General features: G+C 35.5%; 2 protein-coding genes across 2 annotated transcripts; one reads left to right on the forward strand and one right to left on the reverse strand.

Moving 5' to 3' along the window:
* The first annotated feature begins 4,054 nt into the window (after positions 1–4,054).
* On the forward strand, positions 4,055–7,560 carry LOC142613663 (GTP-binding protein YPTM2). Its single transcript, XM_075786111.1, has 8 exons — positions 4,055–4,325; positions 5,208–5,280; positions 5,967–6,014; positions 6,103–6,150; positions 6,493–6,564; positions 6,664–6,819; positions 6,915–7,018; positions 7,133–7,560. Exons 1-8 carry the CDS (start codon positions 4,312–4,314, stop codon positions 7,224–7,226), a joined length of 609 nt encoding a protein of 202 aa, XP_075642226.1. The 5' UTR covers positions 4,055–4,311; the 3' UTR covers positions 7,227–7,560.
* Positions 7,561–10,849: 3,289 nt separating this feature from the next.
* LOC142611623 (pentatricopeptide repeat-containing protein At4g16835, mitochondrial) lies at positions 10,850–13,825 on the reverse strand. The gene is made up of 2 exons (XM_075783713.1): positions 13,754–13,825; positions 10,850–13,661 (listed from the first exon to the last, which is right to left on the reverse strand). The coding sequence occupies exon 2, from the start codon at positions 13,348–13,350 to the stop codon at positions 11,290–11,292; it is 2,061 nt and encodes a 686-aa protein (XP_075639828.1). The 5' UTR covers positions 13,351–13,661; positions 13,754–13,825; the 3' UTR covers positions 10,850–11,289.
* Between the last annotated feature and the right edge of the window lie 8,729 nt (positions 13,826–22,554).

Genomic DNA, 22,554 nt, shown 5'->3' on the forward strand with positions numbered 1-22,554 from the left:
TAATGAGCCCTGGGGCGTTACGTAAAGAGCACTAAAGCCACAATTAAGGCCCCAATGGCTAGAAACTATAAACCTATATATACACACCGATCAGAGGAAAACAAGGTAGAGAATATTGATCCTAAAAATACTCTTAGCCATATTTTTTCAATATTTAGAGCTTTCTTATTTCTCTGAAACGGCTTCTATATATTAACTTTAGCATCGGAGACATTGTGGCAGGCACCACACCAATGACCACCCTAGGAGAACCTTTGTTCTACGTCCGTAGGGATAGTGACAAGGATTCGACACCATCTGGACGAACCTACAGGACTGACAATTCTCGCATCATCACTATTAATGCATCCAGTTTGCCAAAAAAAAAAAAAAGATTTACCACACTGTTACGGATGGGAAAGAAAAGAAAAGAACAAAAAAGAAAAGAAAATGAGTAGAAAGAGAAGGGAAAAAGAACCAACTGATCCCACATTTGTTTTTCATACAATTTGGGTGGAAATGGAGGGAAATCTCCACTAAAAATGTGCGGCCATACTATTTAACTTTTTGTGGATGTACATTTTTCCCCCATTTTCCTTCTTTTTGCAAAGGGAATGAATGATATTTCTCTTTTACTTTCCCTTTTCCTGCCTATCTCCAATCATACATGGTAGAAATGTTTTCTTTTCCCTTTCTTTATCATTTCCTTTTTCATTTTTTTCTTCTCTTCTCTTCCGTTTCCAGCGACCAAATATAGTGCTAGTCTTTTTAGGTTTAGGGGGGGTCGTCCCTTTTGGTCTTAAAATAGTTCCATTTCTATCCCTTATTTATTGTGTGTATATATATAAAAAATCAAAAATAAACATTCAATAATATTAAAGAGGTAATAAGATCCTTTGAAAAGTTGTGAAATTAATGTTGTGTTGATTCCCCCCCCCCCCCCAAAATACGAATTGGAGACTGACTTGAAAGTATAAGAACAATAACAAACAAATAAAAAATCCCACTCCCAATTATTCAATCTTTGATTTGCAATTTAATTACTTGTCGTAAAAGAAAGGAAAAAAATTGAATCCATGTTTCTGTTGTTCCCTACTTTTTTTTTTTTTTTGAGAAAGTGTTGTTCCCTACTTGATTAAGATGTGATTTTGATCTAAAAAGAAAGAATAAATAATATGAAAATTCTTAGTTTACATAGTACTTCAATGTAAAGTTTATTATATTGTACACTTTTTGTAAATGTGTACAGTGTTGTACACATTTGTTTACTCTTGACGTTTGGTATAAGATAATGTTTTAAGATTCTAGGGAATGTTGAAAAATTCTCACATTTGGTTGCAAATCACGCAAAGGAATTAGATGCCATGAGTATTTGGATTCTCATTTAATGCGCTTTTTGTCCATGATTTATAATTTATATTTTGCTTCTCATAATTTTTTATTTTTAAATATTTGATAAACACACACACACAAGGTTTAAGGCTTGATGTTGTATTTACAAATCAAATGGTATTTTAGGAAAGCATCTTATATTCTCAAGATTTTTATTAGATTTCAAATCAAAACAAACATGGAAATAGTTATATTCTTAGACATCTAGATGTTTGACATTAGATTCTTAAGAATCTAGATGCAGAGGATGATGTGGATTCCATGTACCAAAGGTAGTATAATATAAAAAAATAATTATCCTAATATAATTTATATAATAGTAATAATAGAAAAGTGTTACGCCCATAACATTTTCATAATAATTTTATAACAAATCTTAAGTGTCGGGTTGTTATTGATTTTAATTTGAAACTACCACTAAAATTACATTCTTCCCCACCAATAATAGCAAGTAACAACCTGACACCTGACACCTGAGATTTGTTGTAACTATTATGAAAATGTTGTAGACATACTATTTCTCATTATTATATCTTGCAAATCACATTTTGCTATTTCATGTTGCACACCTGGCACCTCTCATCATCTTAGCAAGTGCCAACTCAGAAAGAAATTATATTTCCAAAATGCAATTTTCAAAAATATACAATTTTCCAGCGATTTATTACACAACATTTTAGTATTTTAATATTAAAATACATCGTTTTGCCCAAATTACCCCAATCATATTAGCAACCATTGCTTGGCAGCTGTTTTTTTAAAAAGCGCAAAAGGCAATCAACAATTTGAAGATTATTATGTCTTTAGTAAAGTACTACAAATTTTGAAACCATGAACTCTGTGGGGGCACTACAGTCTATATGAGGCAATGTGTGACGGACCTTGAGATAGGGCTGTAATGGACAGTGACACAGTCGCCACTAAATGCTCTGATTTACATAGATTGAACCTAAATGTCCAAATAAATGGTCAAGTAATTGGTCTAATGTCACATCTCTGCTTATAAAAGCTGTTACATGGTCACGAAAAACTCTAAAAGAGATTGCACAACTACTATTGACCATTATAATCTGTCTCATAAAATTCTATAATCATTAATGATATATATGAATATACCCCATGATAGAAATTATTATCATCAAAGTACCAGCAAACTATTTCTATCACTTTGATGGGCAGGTATGTAGGTCATACCTAAGCAGCTTTATTTATATATATATATATATATATAAAATAGAAATTCTATTCTAACTTAATTTAAGTGTATATGTGTGAAGTTTTATTCTAGAGACTTGAACACCGGCTTTTACTCCTCACACCCCTTGGCCTTGCATCATACTAAATGCAATATGAAGTAATAGTCATGCAATAAATGTCAAGATAACCGTACCTACAACTGCCCTTCATTTGAGACCATGTTGAAGAGCAAATGCTTTTAAGTCGAGCTCATTGGCATGGTGCTAGAATTGATCATTGAGATTCATGAGGTTTGTGTTCTTTGTGGCTTTTTGGTTCGATTTCTTGACGTTCCTTAGCTTCGGCTTGGCACCACAACTGTTATACTATCACCCTTATGCTTTCTAAATTTGGTTAAAACTAATTTTGGTTGTTAATCAGATCAGTTTGTCAATGGCCAGTAAACATAATCTTGTTAGCAAAAAATCTAGTACCATAAAAAAATGTATAATTTTTGCCACAATTCTCTATGTGGTTGACTATAATTGGTGGAGGAAAAAAATAATAAGTTCATGTGAAAGTGATACGTAATCCATTACAATCTATCATGTAAAAGAGTTGTGACAAAAGTTGTGAGTTTGCTTGTGATATTAAAAAAAAAAAAAAAATTCTCATTATTTATGATTCTGCACATTTACTTGTGTGTATGTCATTGCTGACTGCAAATCTCAAAAATTGTCTTGGATTATATATTTTAGCGTGAGCAATTTAAGTAACATCAACATGTATAAATTTTTAGTCTTGCCAATTTTTGGTTTCTATTTGAGATAGTTTATTTCAATAAATTTTTTTAATGCAACTAATAAATAAGAAAAAACAAAAACAAAAAACAAAAGAGAGGCTTTATTATATGGGCAAAGATTTGCTGCAAACTCATATGCAACAACTCTAGCAAAACGCATACATGTCAAGTGGTCATTTGATGACAAGTATTTATTTGAGGAATTGACATGTATGCATTTTTATAGGAGTTATTGTAACTTAGTTTGCAACAAACTCTTACTCTTATTATATATCAAAGAATTGTAGGGAAAAATCTCAAAAAGAAAATAGAAAGGAATTTCTTTTAATTGTCGTTTTCGCTTCAGATGCAATGCATAGGCAAAAGATTCCATTTTCAATCTATACGCCTCGTGTCATGTTTATCCCAAAAAAAAAAATACTGAAAATGTTCAATTAAATTTTCATGATCAACTATGCTCCACATGTGCGTTTCAGCTAACTTAACTAGTAAAATCTTTAATAGTTGTAAAAAAAATATGAAATTCAATACTCACTTACACCAAAAACTGATTAATATCTTAATCAGATAATAAAAAACTATCATCAGGAGCTAACACCTTGAAACTCTAACAAAACTGATCCCACGAAGTAGAATAAGAATGACCAAAATTGTAAATTCGGGTCACCGTTGATGACAGGTGGCGACATTCCGTTCATATTGCCACGTCACAGAACGCCCCCAATTCTATATTAATTTGAAAGAGAGAGAATTCCAAGCATTCGGGTCATTTTTAATAAACTCGCACGCCCCAATTCCATTCCCCACTTCCTCGATTTCTCCTTCCCCCTTTCATAAACGCTCCATCTCTCTCATTCTGCAATTCGTTTTCGTCAAATTATCGCCGGAAAAACCATTCCACTATATCATCGTCGTCTCGTCGAGATTCTCGTGATTTTATCGATCTTCATCGCAACACCGCCATGAATCCCGAATAGTAAGCTTTATAATTCGTTCTCTGTTTTCTTTGTTTTTGCTTTTCCATTTCTCACTCTAATCTTTGCCCTTTTTCTAGTTTCTATTAATTCCTGTGTTTTTCTCAATTCATATAAATTTTTGGTCCAATTCTTTTTAGATCTGTGATGATTCTTTGTTCAATACCTTGAAAAATTACATTTCTTATAAATTCCTGCGATGCTTGGATTGTTAAAATTTCGCTTTGATCATTTTTGTATTTCGATTTGCCCTAAGGATTTAGATCTAGGTGTTTCCGTACCAGATCCGTTGACCTATTTAGGTCAATTTTGCTTATAAACGTTTTTATTTATTTTTTTTTTGGTATTTCTGTGTGTTATAATTTTAGCCAATTGAGCTGATTGGTTTAGCTCAAAATTCGAAAGCTGAATTCGAATTTTCTGAGATTTTGTTGTGGGAATGTGAAGGTATGATTGGCTATGCCGACAAAATGTTATTCACGGAACAATTGTTTTTTTTTGATATATTAATTCATTATATTTATGAGTATTGTAGCTATCAATTAATTTTTGAGTGCCCTAGCTTCATTTTTGCTGTAATTGATTTTATTTTGCATTATGAGGCTGTCTTAAACGTAATTGTGGAAATTTTGTGTGTATGAGGCATGGGTTTTGTTCACAATAGTGGGTGTTGAGCTTGCTGGGTTTTATAAGGGTCTTGTTTTTTGAAATTTTCTGTTTTCCGTGCAAGATAATATGTTTGAGTTTGTGTATGCATGAGTCTGGTGCTAATTCATTTGCTGTTGTAAATTGGATGGATGGTTTTTGTTTGTGTTTCTCTATTGAGTTGGCCATCATGTGCAACTTTATTTATCTGTTGTTCCTTTCTGTTCTCTTATTTGCAGTGACTATTTGTTTAAGCTTTTGCTTATTGGAGATTCCGGTGTTGGAAAATCTTGTCTGCTTCTGAGGTTCGCTGTAAGTGCTCGGAGTCTTTTTGTTCTTAGCTACTGTTGGCCTGATCTCTATTTGATTATATAAAAAAGAAAGAAATAATTGTTTAGGTGTATGTGCCGGTGAGTGAAACACACACACACACACACACACACACACACACACACACACACACACACACATATATATATATATATATATGATTGCAATGGAGTATCCAATGAGCTAGTTGAACTGGCACTTCCTCCTCCCATGGGATAGAGGAGAGTTTGTGGGTTCAAGATCCACTGGGTGCAAGTGTAATTTACCAAGTACAACCTGAATAACATGTTATCAATGAATTCTTCCTTTTAAAATAAATGACCCTTTTTTGATTTCTCATTTGTGTTTGGTAGAAGGGATAGAAAAGTGGGAGCTGAGAAAATGTATATAACTTTACTTTGTTTGGTTTGGGAGGAAAAACAAAGGAAAGAAATAATATTTGTATTAATTCCTATTAGACCCCTAGTATATACAACCTTTTTTAAAAAGTATATATATATTTGTCATTTTTCATGCAAATTGATAGGATAAATATATTTTACTTATTTTATTAGCTAATATACTAGTGTGATTGATTTGCTAGTGAAAGGTTTCTGGTCGGTGTTCCACACTAGGATAAATTTTTCTGAGGGATATTTTGTAATTATATTCTTTCCTTTCCAAACCAGGACGATTCCTATCTGGATAGCTACATCAGCACCATTGGAGTTGACTTTGTAAGTATTCATCTTCCTCACCATTGGCTTGAACCATTGATATACATCAATATACATCAATAACTTTTGTATCATCTTTTTCATGTAGAAAATTCGCACCGTGGAACAGGATGGGAAGACCATTAAACTCCAAATTGTAAGTTTATGAATGTTATGTTAGTCCTCCATTGATCAGGGGGAATTTGTCTCAGTTAGTCAGTTGGCAGTGTTGGGGATGATTGCAATTAAATCGAAATTCAAAATTTGTGAATTGCTTATCCTGTTCTGGAAACGTACTAGGTTTTCATATTAGTATAGATGTGTAATCTGGAAGAGTTTTAGTAATTTTGAAATCTCTTAACTTAATTTTAGTCTATATCAATGTCTTACAAGTATTGTGTGGCCAGTTGGTGAAGAACTTTTCATGGTAGAAACTGGCTGTCAAAGTATGCTGTTGTTAATTGCTGATTGCATTTTATGCTATTCTCTGAACATTCAGTGGGACACTGCTGGTCAAGAACGTTTTAGGACAATCACAAGCAGCTACTACCGTGGGGCTCATGGCATTATTGTAAGTTCTGCATTTTATATTTTATTGGCTTGCTACTTTCTCTTCTCAGTTAGCTCCTTTTGTGAGAAATCTGTCTGAAGCTGGTGGATTTCTGGGCAGGTTGTTTATGATGTTACAGATCAGGAGAGCTTCAACAATGTTAAGCAATGGTTGAATGAAATTGATCGCTATGCAAGTGAAAATGTGAACAAGCTTCTAGTCGGCAACAAGAGTGACCTCACAGCAAATAAAGTTGTGTCTTATGAGACAGCCAAGGTACTGAACATGCAGGCTTTCCATTTTATCTGTTAAAGGACTATTTAGTTCCAAAAATCGCCTCATAACGCTTGCACATGTTGTGTCTTTGTCAGGCATTTGCGGATGAAATTGGGATCCCCTTTATGGAAACAAGTGCAAAAAATGCCACCAATGTGGAACAGGCTTTCATGGCCATGGCTGCTGAAATCAAGAATAGGTACTGTATCATATCATTCATCACTAGTTCCAACGCTCTTGGTTTGTTTTTTCCCTTCTTTGATCGTCAAGCTATTATTTATGGAATGATCTCTCTTTCTTCTCTTGGGTGCAGGATGGCAAGCCAACCCATGAACAATGCCAGGCCTCCAACAGTGCAGATTCGGGGACAGCCTGTCAACCAGAAGTCTGGTTGCTGCTCTTCTTGAAGGGAAGAAGTAATAGTGCTTTATAATGTTTATCTGTGTCTTCAATGGCATGTAAAACTAGTCCTCTTCCTAATGCTTTGATATGAAGAATATTTTGTTAATTTTCTTTCCAGTGTCAGTTGTTCAGCACTTTGGTAAAGTCCATTCTTTTGAATGTATTTGATTTTAAAAACATTTGTACAAATTAGGAATATTGGAGATTAGACTTAGTTGCCTTGTGCGACTTCTGTGCCCTCCATTTTATCTGGAGGCCCTACCTACCTGAGGGCCTTGATGTTTAGTGTTTATCTCCAGAATTATATCAATATTATTCAATTGTTATTCTTGATAATAAGACATAGATCGTATATCCAGATAATTATAGGTGCGAAAGAAGCTCGAAAATTTTACATCTACAGATGCTGTAATTGTTAGGGCAAATTTATTCTCCCACCTTGAACTTTGGACTGAAAGTATAATGTTCTCCCTAAATTACAAAATTGAGCAATATCCTCCCAGGGAAAATGGTCTCAACCTTCTCGTTTCAATTTTGAATTTTCTGTTAAATCATATGTTTAATGTGAGTATTTATATTTTATTATCCAAAATTCATGCCAAGCCCGTGGGATGTTACCTTTATTACACATCCAAAAAAATAAGCGTCACTTTAACCGGTGATAATAATCCTTAAAAAGGACCTGCAAGGCTGAACCCACGAGTGACCGAGTTCGCGGGAGACTTCCCAAAATAGCGAAAAGGCAATATTGGCTGGTTCCCATAAGATGCAGGCATGCAGTATGTATTTTATTAATCAGTCATGATTCATGAGTGTTTGAAATTGACCTTAAACTGCTGTCATTTGTTTTTCTAGATTCTCGTGGCTAATTTTTTTTCCCAGCTCAGAAGAGCAAGCCCAAGAAAATGGACTTTAACGTATCAAATATCTGGGTTCAAAAGCTGTTAAACATCAGATGAAATGGGTTTTGTCTTCCACTACCACAACATGGTCAAACCTAAAACTACAAGGATGTGTAAAATTGTGAATAGACGAGGCTGACCATGTCAACGCCATTTGCAAAGATATAAATTTAAGTGAGATAAATGCAAAATCCCAAGGCTTGAACTTGTCTTCCATATAACTAATACTCGGGTACGAGGTCGAAATTAATTTCATCATGTGGTCCAAGCACGCGTGAAAACCCAAAGGAAAAAAGTTTGGGATTGCACAAAGGAATTGAAATATATCACGGAACTCACTGACCTACTTGATAAACGCACATTGTCATTTAATGTTGATTCAATCACATTCCCCTTGTAGCTACAAATAAGATCAATCTAGATCAACCAACCTGTCTTGTTTAGCACAAAAAAACAACCAGCATAATTCTCCAAAATCTCACTGCCTAATGCTCAAATGATTTTTAAATACCACTTTTTTCAAATAAGTTACCCTATGGAAAAGGATTTTACTAAACCAAAGTATTGATAAAAGCAAATGCCTTTGGCATGAACTCCTCATCAAACCTTTTGCATCCATTAATTTCAGAGACAATAATGCTTGGTTTTTCTAATTCATCAAGTCTACCCAAAGCCTTTCTCTCTTGATTAAATTAACATGACAAGAATAGGAATGCATTGATAACCATCATCAACTCTAGGAAGGGCAATACATATTTATAGTACTCCGAGAGTATTCTATAATTACTCATCCTAAACATACTAAATGAAAAAATCTCATAGGCTGATTCTATAACCCACTGCTGTGAGAATCAACCAGTCATAAAAGCTGGAGGATCCCACACACCAAAACACAACCTTAATTATTATTCACTTATTGATTTAGTTCTGGTCAAGAACACATTTCCACACCATTACTAGCCCGCCTGATAGGAACAATCAGCATAAAGCTGCAGAATGACAATCAATATCAAATAAATCATCAAATTCTTATCAATGTTAATCTCCTTAAACCAAATCCTTGATTTCAAGTTTAATTTATGCATTCCTTGGACTCCTAAACTTCTGCTTAGCAAATCAAAATGGGCATTAAACATAACATAACATAACAAAAAGAAATCCAAACATGAATATGATAAAAAAGAAAACAAAGAAACAAACTGTAGATTGAAATGAAAGATATTCATATTTCCACTTCTGTTTCGACTTAAGCACAGATCAGTCATCAAGATACCTAACCAACAATAAGCCATTAAAATATCAAGAATTTTGTATTGAATAACACAAAATTTCCATATAATTGTGAGAACCCATGTACAGGAAATGTTTAATTAATAGAAACAAAATAAAGAACAAATATCATTTTGACAAAGAATGATCAGATCAGAAACTTGAGTTGCTTATGGATCTCTACTTCCACTTCAATAAAAATTATTCAATTCAGATACAATAATTTTTTTTTTTAAACCCTCTATGAAGCTACCTAACTCACATTAATAAATAAAACTCACATGCAAACCTCAAAATTTGGAGAGAAAAAAAAAACACACACACAGCCATTGTGCACCATATAACATTCCAAGGAATCTCCTACCACTGGAACCTCAGCCCTCACCCATTCGAGAAGTTGGGAGTATAACATGTCAAACATAGAGTATAGATCTTTCATTAGGTGGCCCTAAGCAAGTGAACTGAAGCCCCGTTTCAATTGCAATAAAATGCAAGACTGGGAATATTTCTTTCAAAAGAGTGAGCCCTGCACCATACCACATTCTAGAATCATACTCTTTTACCATACCTAACAACATGGCCAACAAAACCCATATGAAGCTTCCCAATCCATTCCAATATGACTCCTGCATCAATAGGGCAGAATCTTTCAATGTAAAATTGAAAAAGGGCTCAAGGATTTATAAGCCCAACCTATCGAGGTTTTGCTGAATTATATTCAACCTTAGTCATTAAGAGAGAAAACAATAACCTGCTATATTGATCAGTAAGTGTTTCTTCTTCTTCTTTCCCCCAAACATCAAATCCCCCTATTCTCCCACACTTCCACACCCTCACTCACTCTCCATTAGACCTCTAATGCGCTCAACTTTATAACATTTCTAAATCAAATTTAGTTAAGCCTGGCTCACCTTGTATCAGTCAAATTCTAAAAACAAAAACATCATACACAAAAGAAAAAGAACCCTTACATATAGCAAACACAACATACACAAAAAACAGCAACAGGGCAGCAAACATGCAACAATAAAGAAATTTTACATCAGTTTCTCACAGGAACTACTTTACATGATAGCAATTTAAGAACAAAATTACAAAATTTTGGATTTTTTTTTTAATAAAAAAAGCCCGAGCCCAACAAAACCTCATGAGAGCAAAAGCTTAGAAATCCATTTCAAAAGCAACCAACAACAAATTACAACTTCCAGAGGGCAAAACATTAAAAACCTATCCAACAAAAATAGTAAATTTCAACACAGAAACATAACAGAGCCCAAATACTTATAGACTTGAGAACAACTATAGTAAATTGGCTGAGCAGAGTAACTCAAGCAACAACAAGAAGTAAGACTTTGGTTTGTTTTCACTTTTCAGTCTTCACGTGAGCGATGGACAGAAAAATATTCCATGAAAGTATATTATATAGACACACATATATTAATTTTGTCTGATTTGAATACAACTAAAATAAATCCAGATTTTCTATAAAAATTGATTCAGTCTATAATCTATATAACATCAAACAAATCTTTTCCTTCCATAATATTTTGACTCTAGTCTTCATCCCTTAGATGCAATGAGGGACTTATTCACATAAGCAACACTTTCTATTAAGGATCAAACTTTGAGGATTAAATCAATTTGGGTTTTCATTTTTAATATAGAGATAACTAATAGTCAACACTAATGGCCCATCCAGCTGTCCTGCAAAGGGGTGAACTTCGGTTTGACTCACCAGCTCCCTTATGGGGGTAAGCCTGACTTTCCCTAAGAAAAAATTATCAATTTCATGTATGGGGAAGTCTTAGGCCAGATATACATAAACTTGCTGCACAGCCCATGCACCAGAAGATTTTCTTGGAGAAAAACTTTCAAAGAAACCTCAGTTTTTGCAAGCTTACCAATAATCACCACAAGTGCAAACCCCACCTTTGAAATGGTGGAATCTTGTAGTATCTCTAACAATGATTTCCCTCCTTTCAATTGCTGATATGTACTTGATAGCGCGGTGGCAATCTCCACATACCCTCAAATTTTTAAAAACTCGGATTGGATTCCCTAATGGCACTTTTATGAGCCCGAAAGCAATGGCCAATTTTTCACTATGCCATAACAAAAGCTGCTCTTTCTGCTCTTCCCCCACATCATGTAATGCAAATTCAAGATCTGGAACATAGCCTGCCAACTTCATTTTCTTCTCCAGTTCTTTCAGTTTCTCATGTATAAAGGCCAATTCTGGGTGAACCCTATCACCTGACCTGAACTCATGAACCACATTCTTTACCTCGATCCAACTATACCCAGGCATCTTCACTACATTATTTTCTTTCATTAATCGTCGAATTCTAGCAACATGGTCCCATCTGCTCTTGGCAGCATAAACATTAGCCAATTGAACATAAGCGGCTGCACTGGCAGAATCAATATCAAGCAAGCTCTTTGCAGCATACTCAGCAAGCTCTAGATTCTTGTGGATCCTACAAGCACCCAAAAGTGTGCCAAAAATGGCAGCATGGGGTTTGAAAGTCATTTTCTTTATTAGATCCACAGCTTGAACTAACCTACCTGCCCGACCAAGAAGGTCAACCATACATGTATAGTGGTCTGGCTTAGCTTCAACTCCATAATCCCTTACCATTAAGTCAAAATATTGAAGCCCAAGATCTACCAGTCCTGCATGATTGCAAGCTAATAACACTGCAACAAAGGTAATCCAATCTGGCTTCATTCCCTCATCCCTCATCTTATTAAACAAATGGAGAGCTCTTTCACCTGCCCCATGCTGAGCATAACCAGAAATCATTGCATTCCAAGTGACTACATCTTTTTTTGGAATCTCATGAAACAATCGCATGCCATCCTCCAAACCTCCACATTTACAATACATGCTAATCAATGAAGTTCCTGCTGTTGTATCACGATACAATGGAGACTTAAGAACCAACTGATGAATTTGTTTGCCCAAATGCAATGCAGATAGATTGCTACAACCCAATAAAGCGCTACTCAAGCTTGATGGGTTTGGCCTAATCCCAACTCCCACCATTTTCCTAAAAAGCTTCAGACCATCCTCTGAACAATCATTCTCAACATAACCTGCAACCATAGCATTCCATGTCACTAAATTTTTCACAGGCATCTCTTGAAACATTTTCTCTGCCAATCCAATCTTCCCAAACTTCATATACCCAGTAATCATGGCAGTCCATGCAACCACACTCTTCTCCAGCGCCACCTCAAACAACTCCACCGCAGAATCCAAATCCCCACATTCCACATACCCTGAGATCACTGCACTCCACGACACACTATTTTTCTTTGGCATCACCAAAAACAACTTTCGTGCCTCCCCCATCTTCCCATTTTGAGCAAAACCCGATATCATTGTATTCCAAGACGCGGTATCCTTAACAGGCATCTTATCAAAGAAAACCCGTGCAGTATCTAGATCAGTATTTTGCAAATAACAAGCTAACATTATATTGTATGACACAGTGTCTAGTTCAGGAATTCTATCAAACAGTTCACAGGCTTCTTTCATTTTCCCAGGTTTTTTTGAATAACCAGCCAAGATTGAATTCCAAGTGACTGTAGTCCTAACTGTCATATTCTCAAACACTTTAAGAGCAGAATCAAAATCACCAGCTCGAATATAGTTGGTGATAATTTTATTTGAATAAATCACGTGACTAAGATCAGGCTGAGCAAAGGGTGTGGATTGTTTTGAAAAATGGCTAGTTTTGGTTTCCTGGGTCATGTTATTGGAGGGAACCAAGTGGGTTTTTTGGGGTGAACGAGGGGAAACATTGGCGGGAATTGCTTCTCTGTTTAGATTGGCATGTGGGTTTTGGATCGTGTAGGTGGCAAGAGAAGAGGTTTGGTGTTTGGATAGTGGGAAAATTTTGAGGGAGGCCAAGGGGTTTTGGTTCATTGTAGTAACTTTAATTCTAAACCCCATCTCCACTTCCTCGATTTCCTCTTACTCTGCAATTTGTTCCCGTCAAATTATCGTCGGGAAAACCAATTTCCACCCCATCGTAATCTCATCGATCTTCGTCGCAACACCGCCATGAATCCCGAATAGTAGAGCATCTCCAATAGATGCTTCAAACCCATTTTTGGAGAGCAAACCCACAAAAAAAATCATCAGCTCCAACAACAACCTCTCCAAAATTCGAATTTTTGCAAATTTTTTTTTAGAGTTGCCACAGTAGCTCTCTTGACCAAGCGAGCACTGTAGCAACTCCAAATCATTTCTTTCAGCATTTGCTACAAATGACAACAAAACACAAAACGCAATCGAATCACAAAACACGGTCTTTCTCATAAAACTAATGAAATCAGAAGAAAACAGATCTAACCCATCATGGCTGCATGTCGCTGGCGGTGATGGAGGCCGAGTAGGCGACGGAGGACGAAGATGACAAGCTTTTGTTAAAACAAATACAGGGCGTTTACAGAACAAACTACAAAACTCAAACTATATCATACTATATCATTAGTAAGCAAAGGTTTGAAACATATTTGGTTTCTAACAATTCGAGTCTATTGGACTCGATTTTCGGTTTATATTTCTCCATCGCGGCACTGGCTGAGCTGGACAGGGAGGCCACGTAGGCACAAAAATCGAGTTCAATGAACTCGATTTTTGGTCAAGAAAATCGAGTTCAATGAAATCGATTTCTATTTTCCACACTCACGGGGGCGCATGTGATCACTTTAGTAAATCGAGTCTACTGGACTCGATTTTTGGTCACGTGATCACTTAAGATAAATCGAGTCTACTGGACTCGATTTTTGGGCACCATGGTTTTCGGGCACGTGGATGTAACTCGAGTCAAGGAGGCTCGATTTATTTGCTTCTGAAAATCGAGACTCCTGAACTCGATTTCTGTGAATGGTCCCCAACCCATCCACGTGTCATGTGGGTCCCAACTGGGACCTTTTTCCCCCCTACCCGGCTCACTTATGCTCTCATTTCTCTTCTGCTCTCACAGCAGCACCAGTCACACAACCCTCATCACTCACACAACTTACTTCATCACTCACACAACAATCACACTCAACTTTTATCAACTCTCAGGTAATGTTTTTTACAATATTGATAATATTTTTTGTTAGTTAAATATAGTGGTTATTTGCTAGGTTATTTTTTTTAAGAAACAATTAGAACATATTAGGAAAATTTTTGTTTTTTTGTTTGTTAGTGTAAATATTGTGATTAGTTTGTTTGTTTGTTTGTGGGTAGTTTGTTAGTATATTGTGATTATTTGTTAGTTTTTTTTAATTATTATTATGATTAATTATTGGAAATACTTAGTACTAAATATTGTGATTAATGTTATTACAACATATTTGGAAAATTTTTTTTTTTTGTTAGTGTAAATATTGTGATTAAATTATTTGCTAAATTTTTTTTAGGAAATTAATATTGTGATTGTAAATTGGGAATTTTTAGTACCAAATATTGTGATTAATTATGTTATTACAACATATTGGGAATATTTGCTTATTTTTTGTTAGTGTAAATATTGTGATTAAATTATTTTGTAAGTTTTTAAAAAAAAATTAATATTGTGATTAATTATTGGAAATATTTAGTATTGGGGAAATATTTAGTACCAAATATTGTGATTATGCTAGGTTTTTATTCAAAATTAATATTGGGAATATTTAGTACTAAATATTGTGATCCATTGTTAGGAATATTTAGTACTTTTAGGTTTTTGTCATTGGTATGAAATGGATTATGAGTTTGATACCTAAGACACCCATTACAGTCTTTTTAGTATAAATTATTTCAAGATATAGTTGTTTCAGATTTGTAACAAAGATTTCAATGGGTAACTAGTTGCTATAATATTTTTGTTCATCATATCTTATTTGAATGGGCTTTGAAAGTCATGCCTCTAGAATGATTTGGATGTGAGTATATACAAATTTGGTTGAGGTTAGTATTGTTGGCATGTCATACCCAAAGTTTTGTGATTAATGTTGATTGAGAGTTATAAATTTGTCACTAACACAATTGCACTTGATGATCTATAGGTTGATAATGATCTATTTAAATATATACTACGGTGGATCCCTTAGCAATGCCAACCCTTATGACGGATTTCCATTTCAAGGTCCGGGTATCCAGTGTTGTTATATGATGATACGCCATAAGTTAAAGACCTTAAGTGATTTGAAGATAAAAATTATGGAAGAGCTACAACTGAACCCTGCTTTGCATGACATACATATTACTTTCCATTCTCCACATGAAGTCCTCAATCAATGCATTAATTACAGATATATGGCAATAACAGAAGACAAACATGTGAAGTTCATGTTTCACAAGATGCGTCAATGGGAACAAGTAGCAAATTTTGAGTTGTACGTCACTTTGGAGCCGCGTGCAGAAGTCGGCATAGAGGATATTGTACAAACAACTACATCTCTACGGTTGCGGTCCTAGATGATCGGTGCACCACGTTGGGAGGCTATACACCCCCTTTTCAAGAGACACCAAGAACATTTGAGAGCGAACCGTTCAATAGATATGAAGATCAATTTTGTACACATCGAGGTGAATCCTCTACAGTTCCAGTAGTTGAAGATGAAGACGAACACTGTGTTGGGGAAGATCTTGACGATAGAGATGAGTACGAAGAGAGGATTGAGCGAGGTGACTTTGATAGGGGTGTTGATGACCATGAAATTACTCTCAATCCTAATGTTGATGATATGGATGAATGTGATGAAGATGATGCAAACCCTACTGTTAGAGTTCAGCATGTTACAAATGCAACCCCCATTTATGAACCTCCCGCCTTATCATTTTATGAAAATACTTGGGAAAATATGGTTGATCCTGAAGTTGGTGAGCAAGCATTTGCTTCTTCTTGGAATGCGGACATGAATTTTTGTACGGGGTTGATTTTTGCGAATAAAGAAGCGGTGAAACGTGCATTAACAATTTATGCCGCAAAGCATAACAGAAACTTTCTGACTAGTAGGTCTACCAAAAGTAGACTATATGTGAAATGCATGGATGAGTCATGCAAGTGGTACGTTGGAGCAGTCATGAAGCCTAAACAGGGAACATGGATGGTCACATCTTATGGGGGTCCTCACAATTGTATGACCCTTGGCATGGCTCTTGATGGGGTTCGGTGAAAACCGGGAAGCCGAAGGCCAGATTCTGACTTGAGGGAGATTCAACAAAAGCAGAGCTGTGGACTATGTCATCAACATGGGCATAACCGTAGAAGATGTCCGCTTTCCCATGGGGCTTCGACAAGCAATACTGACCCAACCTAGGTAAGTGATGCTTTTATATAAAATGTCATGATTATATCAATTATCCAAGTTACGTAGATTAGTACCGTCGTTTTGGCCGTTGGTATCTAACGACAATATTTAAATTTTTCTCAGGTATGCAGATACTCGAGTGAAACTATAGCTCACTTTTCAACAAATACGTTCCCTTAGAGTATTGGAATGTGAGCTGGGGGGGTATTTACTTAACATTTTGACAATGACAGAACAAGTAAATATGAAATTAGAGCTTTGAGACAACGTTAACCAAATTGAATTAAAATAATTTCACCATTAGTCACTCAGAATGATATGAAACTCACCCATAGAACCATGGTGATGAGATGTAATATGTCATTACCTTTGTATAAATGATTGTAGCTATTGTTGGGAAAATAGACTATAAATTATTCAATTGGATTTTCCATGAGTTTATGACAACTTATTTAACGAAGCGTTTGTAGTCTCCTTATTTTTTTTTATACAAAAACCAAAAATACAAAAGCTATATATCAAGATTAAGGTTATGCTCAAGAAGAATTTCATCAACAAAATCAGGAGTATAGCCTAAAACGAAAATGATAAGAGGTAGATAATTATTTACAGACCATTTTGCAAGAACATTACTATGCATTCAAAGCTAGTGATACCATTGACAAACTTAGGATTTTAGAAATGAAAAAAAAAAATCAACATAATGTAAAAGGATAAGAAAAGAAAGAGCTGGTATTCAGCAGGTCGTCGATTTTAATTTTACCTGGCCTTCCCAAACAGCAGATAATCGATGTTCTGTTAGAAACCTTAACACCGAAGGAACCCTGGGACCAGGACCGAACTCATCATCCACCTCAGCAACGGCAGCCATACTACACAAATTTTAGGGAGTCAAGGATCTCAATGTATAGCCTAATTTATTGCACAATTCTCCAAATACCACTATCCACACAACCTCCATAAGAGACAATATTTATGTCAATAAGATAGAATCAAGTGAATAGAAAAACTAGCTAAATAGAATACATCAAGTTAAAACTACTAGGTAAGTTCGGGTGACATTGCAAGGAGAAAATTGGCATATAAAGATAATTTTCAAACATATATATTAGTTAACATTGTTTTCAAACTAATTAGCAAACTAACATCTCAAGGTTTTTAAACTCGATTTCACTGTAACAACTCGAAACTCAGAAAATTGAGTTCCACGTGAACTCAACTCTTTAACACTTGATTTTCCTAAAACAAAAACAGAACCAAAAGGAGAAAATTGGCATAAGACACCCATTTTCAAACATATAAGTTAGTTAACATCGTTTTCAAACTAATTAGCAAACTAACATTTCGAGTTTCTTAGACTCGATTTTACTGTACTACCAAAACGTCACCCGACATTGTGATACAATAATTGTTCAACACCTATAGTATTACATGCAACAAAAACAAATTCTTATATATATTATCTATTTCATTAATTATTTATCCAAATTTTTATCAACTGTATTTCTTTTGTAAAATAACCCTAAAACTAATCATAAACTAGTCTCAAAAACCAAATCTAGCTGGACTTTGAACATATAGCACAGATTATCCTCCTCCTCAACAAATGCCCTCAAATTTCATTAGCCAATTAATAGTAAAAATTAAATTATGTAAATACAAAATCAACCATTTATTAACACAAGAATAAATTAAGAACCAGAAAAATAAAGGGGAAAAGTAGTAAAAACTTACCTTTGCAATGGGGATGGTTTGGGTCTGTGGGTCGGATTTGGGTGTGTGGAGAGACGGTGGGAGAGTGTTTGAGAGACGGTGTGGGTGTTTTTGAGAGACGTTGGTGTGACTGACAGAGACGGTGGAGACTGAGAGAGATTTGACAGTGAGAGACGGTGGAGAAACAGTGGAGACTGAGAGATTTGACAGTGGAGAGACGGTGGAGAGACGGTGGAGAGTGAGAGAGATTTGAGAGTCAGACTGAGAGAGACGGTGAGAGTGTTTGAAATTGAGGAATTAAGTGAAAGTTAGCTTCAAAGAAATCGAGTTCAATGGACTCGATTTACTATTGTCCTAATTCGAGTCCAATGGACTCGATTTTTAGGTTGACGTGGACTCCCTGTACACGTCAGCTGCTGCCAGATGAACAAATCGAGTCCATTGAACTCGATTTCTTTGCCCAAAATCGAGTTCTCTGGACTCGATTTGTTAGAAACCAAATTTGTTTCAAACCTTCGTTTACTAATGATATAGTTTTGATTTTATAGTTATTTAAAAAAAAAATTCCAAATACAGACTAATGGAGGCGTTTTTTCAGAAGTAACTAAAAAACTCAAACTATATCATTAGTAAGCAAAGTTTGAAACAAATTTGGTTTCTAACAAATCGAGTCCAATGGACTCGATTTTGGGCTTATAAATCAAGTACATTGTTCTCGATTTCTCCATCGCGGCACTAGCTGAGCTGGACAAGGAGTCCACGTAGGCGCAAAAATCGAGTTCAATGAACTCGATTTTTGGTCACACAAATCGAGTTCAATGAACTCGATTTCCAATTTCCACATATGGTCACAGGCGCACGTGAGCACTTTAAAGTAAATCAAGTCTACTGGACTCAATTTTTGGTCCCCATGGTTTTCGGGCACGTGGACGTAACTCAAGTAAAGGAGACTCGATTTATTTGCTTCTAAAAATCGAGTCTCCTGAACTCGATTTCTGGGAATGGTCCCTAACCCATCCACGTGTCATATGGGTCCCAACTGGGACCTTTTTCCCCCCTTACCCGGCTCACACCCTCTCTTATGCTCTCATTTCTCTTCTGCTCTCATAGCAGCACCACTCACACAACCCTCATCACTCACACAACTTACTTCATCACTCACACAACAATCACACTCAACTTTCATCAACTCTCAGGCAATGTTTTTTACAATAATGATAATATTTTTTGTTAGTTAAATATAGTGGTTATTTGCTAGGTTATTTTTTTAAGAAACAATTAGAACATATTAGGAAAATTTTTGTTTTTTTGTTTGTTAGTGTAAATATTGTGATTAATTTATTTGTTAGTATATTATGGGTAGTTTGTTAGTATATTGTGATTATTTATTAGTTTTTTTTAATTATTATTATGATTAATTATTGGAAATACTTAGTACTAAATATTGTGATTAATGTTATTACAACATATTTGGAAAAAAAAAATTTTGTTAGTGTAAATATTGTGATTAAATTATTTGCTAAGTTTTTTTTAGGAAATTAATATTGTGATTGTAAATTGGAAATTTTTAGTACCAAATATTGTGATTAATTATGTTATTACAACATATTGGGAATATTTGCTTATTTTTTGTTAGTGTAAATATTGTGATTAAATTATTTTCTAGGTTTTTAAACAAAATTAATATTGTGATTAATTATTGGGAATATTTAGTATTGGGGAAGTATTTAGTACCAAATATTGTGATTATGCTAGGTTTTTTTAAAAATTAATATTGGGAATATTTAGTACTAAATATTGTGATCAATTGTTAGGAATATTTAGTACTTTTAGGTTTTTGTCATTGGTATGAAATGGATTGAGTTTGATACCTAAGACACCCATTACAGTCTTTTTAGTATAAATTATTTCAAGATATAGTTGTTTCAGATTTGTAACAAAGATTTCAATGGGTAACTAGTTGCTATAATATTTTTGTTCATCATATCTTATTTGAATGGGCTTTGAAAGTCATGCCTCTAGAATGATTTGGATGTGAGTATATACAAATTTGGTTGAGGTTAGTATTGTTGGCATGTCATACCCAAAGTTTTGTGATTGATGTTGATTGAGAGTTATAAATTTGTCACTAACACAATTGCACTTGATGATCTATAGGTTGATAATGATCTATATAAATATATACTACAGTGGATCCCTTAGCAATGCCAACCCTTATGACGGATTTCCATTTCAAGGTCCGGGTATCCAATGCTGTTATATGATGATACGCCATAAGTTAAAGACCTTGAGTGATTTGAAGATAAAAATTATGGAAGAGCTGCAACTGAACCCTGCTTTGCATGACATACATATTACTTTCCGTTCTCCACATGAAGTCCTCAATCAATGCATTAATTACAGATATATGGCAATAACAGAAGACAAACATGTGAAGTTCATGTTTCACAAGATGCGTCAATGGGAACAAGTAGCAAATTTTGAGTTGAACGTCACTTTGGAGCCGTGTGCAGAAGTCGGCGCAGAGGATATTGTACAAACAACTACATCTCTACAGTTTGCAGTCCTAGATGATCAGTGCACCACGTTGGGAGGCTATACAGCCCCTTTTCAAGAGACACCAAGAACAGTTGAGAGCGAACCTGGCAATAGATATGAAGATCAATTTTGTACACATCGAGGTGAATCCTCTACAGTTCCAGTAGTTGAAGATGAAGACGAACACTATGTTGGGGAGGATCTTGACGATAGAGATGAGTACGAAGAGAGGATTGAGCGAGGTGACTTTGATAGGGGTGTTGATGACCATGAAATTACTCTCAATCCTAATGTTGATGATATGGATGAATGTGATGAAGATGATGCAAACCCTACTGTTAGAGTTCAGCATGTTACAAATGCAACTCCCGTTTATGAACCTCCCGCCTTATCATTTTATTAAAATACTTGGGAAAATATGGTTGATCCTGAAGTTGGTGAGCAAGCATTTACTTCTTCTTGGAATGTGGACATGAATTTTTGTACGGGGTTGATTTTTGCGAATAAAGAAGCGGTGAAACGTGCATTAACAATTTATGCCGCAAAGCATAACAGAAACTTTCTGACTAGTAGGTTGACCAAAAGTAGACTGTATGTGAAATGCATGGATGGGTCATGCAAGTGGTACGTTGAAGCAGTCATGAAGCCTAAACAGGGAACATGGATGGTTACATCTTATGGGGGTCCTCACAGTTGTATGACCCTTGGCATGGCTCTTGATGGTAGAATGATGGATTGTAATTTTCTTGCAGCAGAATTTGTTCCAATGTTGCGAGAAAATCACACGGCAACAATTCAACACCTTAGAGATTACATCAAAGGGATGTATTATGAACATAAGCTTTCTTACTATAAGATATGAGATGCGAAACAAAGGGCTATTGCAAAGATATTCGGCGATTGGGATGAGTCTTACGAATGGCTGAAAAAGTTGTTGTTGGCATACTTGGATCAAGAAGCTGGCACCCGGTACTGGTATCTCACTGAATCGAGGGAGGAAGGTGTTACAATATTGCGATATGTATTTTGGGCTTTCGCTCCTTGCATTGAAGGATTCAGACATTGTAAGCCAGTAATCAGTATTAATGGGACCCATTTGTATGGTAAATATCGAGGGGTGTTGATGATTGCAATGGCCACCGATGCCAACAACAAGGTTTTGCCTCTCGCCTTTGCTGTTGTGGACAAAGAGTCAGGGCCTAGTTGGAGGTGGTTTTTAGATTGCGTCAGGTTTACACTGGGGGATGTGATAGCAAATAAGGACATATGCATAATTTCTGACCGACATAAGGGTATTCGAAACGCAATTGCAAACTGGCCTAGAGATGATCATGGACGAGTACGAGTATACCACAGATATTGCCTTTGACATGTTGCTAGCAACTTTAACACACATTTTTAGGACGCCACTTTAAAGTCATTGGCCTTGAAAGCGGGGTATGCTACTCAGGAAGCTAAATTTGAGTTGTACATGCAACCTATCAAGGAAGCCGAGATCGAGGCCCTTGGGAAGAAATCAGCCACTGAACAACAGGTAAGTGAACCTGACCCATCCATCATGCCATACACATATCTAATGAAAGAGGATATAGAGAAGTGGACCCAGCTACGTGAT

Source organism: Castanea sativa, chromosome 10 (genome assembly GCF_040712315.1).
Source record: "Castanea sativa cultivar Marrone di Chiusa Pesio chromosome 10, ASM4071231v1".
NCBI lineage: Eukaryota > Viridiplantae > Streptophyta > Magnoliopsida > Fagales > Fagaceae > Castanea > Castanea sativa.

What these genes read in the sequence shown, in the direction of transcription:
- LOC142613663 (XM_075786111.1), top strand. An exon ending in GTGGGGCTCATGGCATTATT is followed by an intron (nt 6,565 to 6,663) that starts GTAAGTTCTGCA and finishes ATTTCTGGGCAG; the next exon opens with GTTGTTTATGATGTTACAGA. An exon ending in TGTCTTATGAGACAGCCAAG is followed by an intron (nt 6,820 to 6,914) that starts GTACTGAACATG and finishes TGTCTTTGTCAG; the next exon opens with GCATTTGCGGATGAAATTGG.
- LOC142611623 (XM_075783713.1), bottom strand. Translation starts at nt 13,350, where the DNA reads ATGGGGTTTAGAATTAAAGTTACTACAATGAACCAAAACCCCTTGGCC.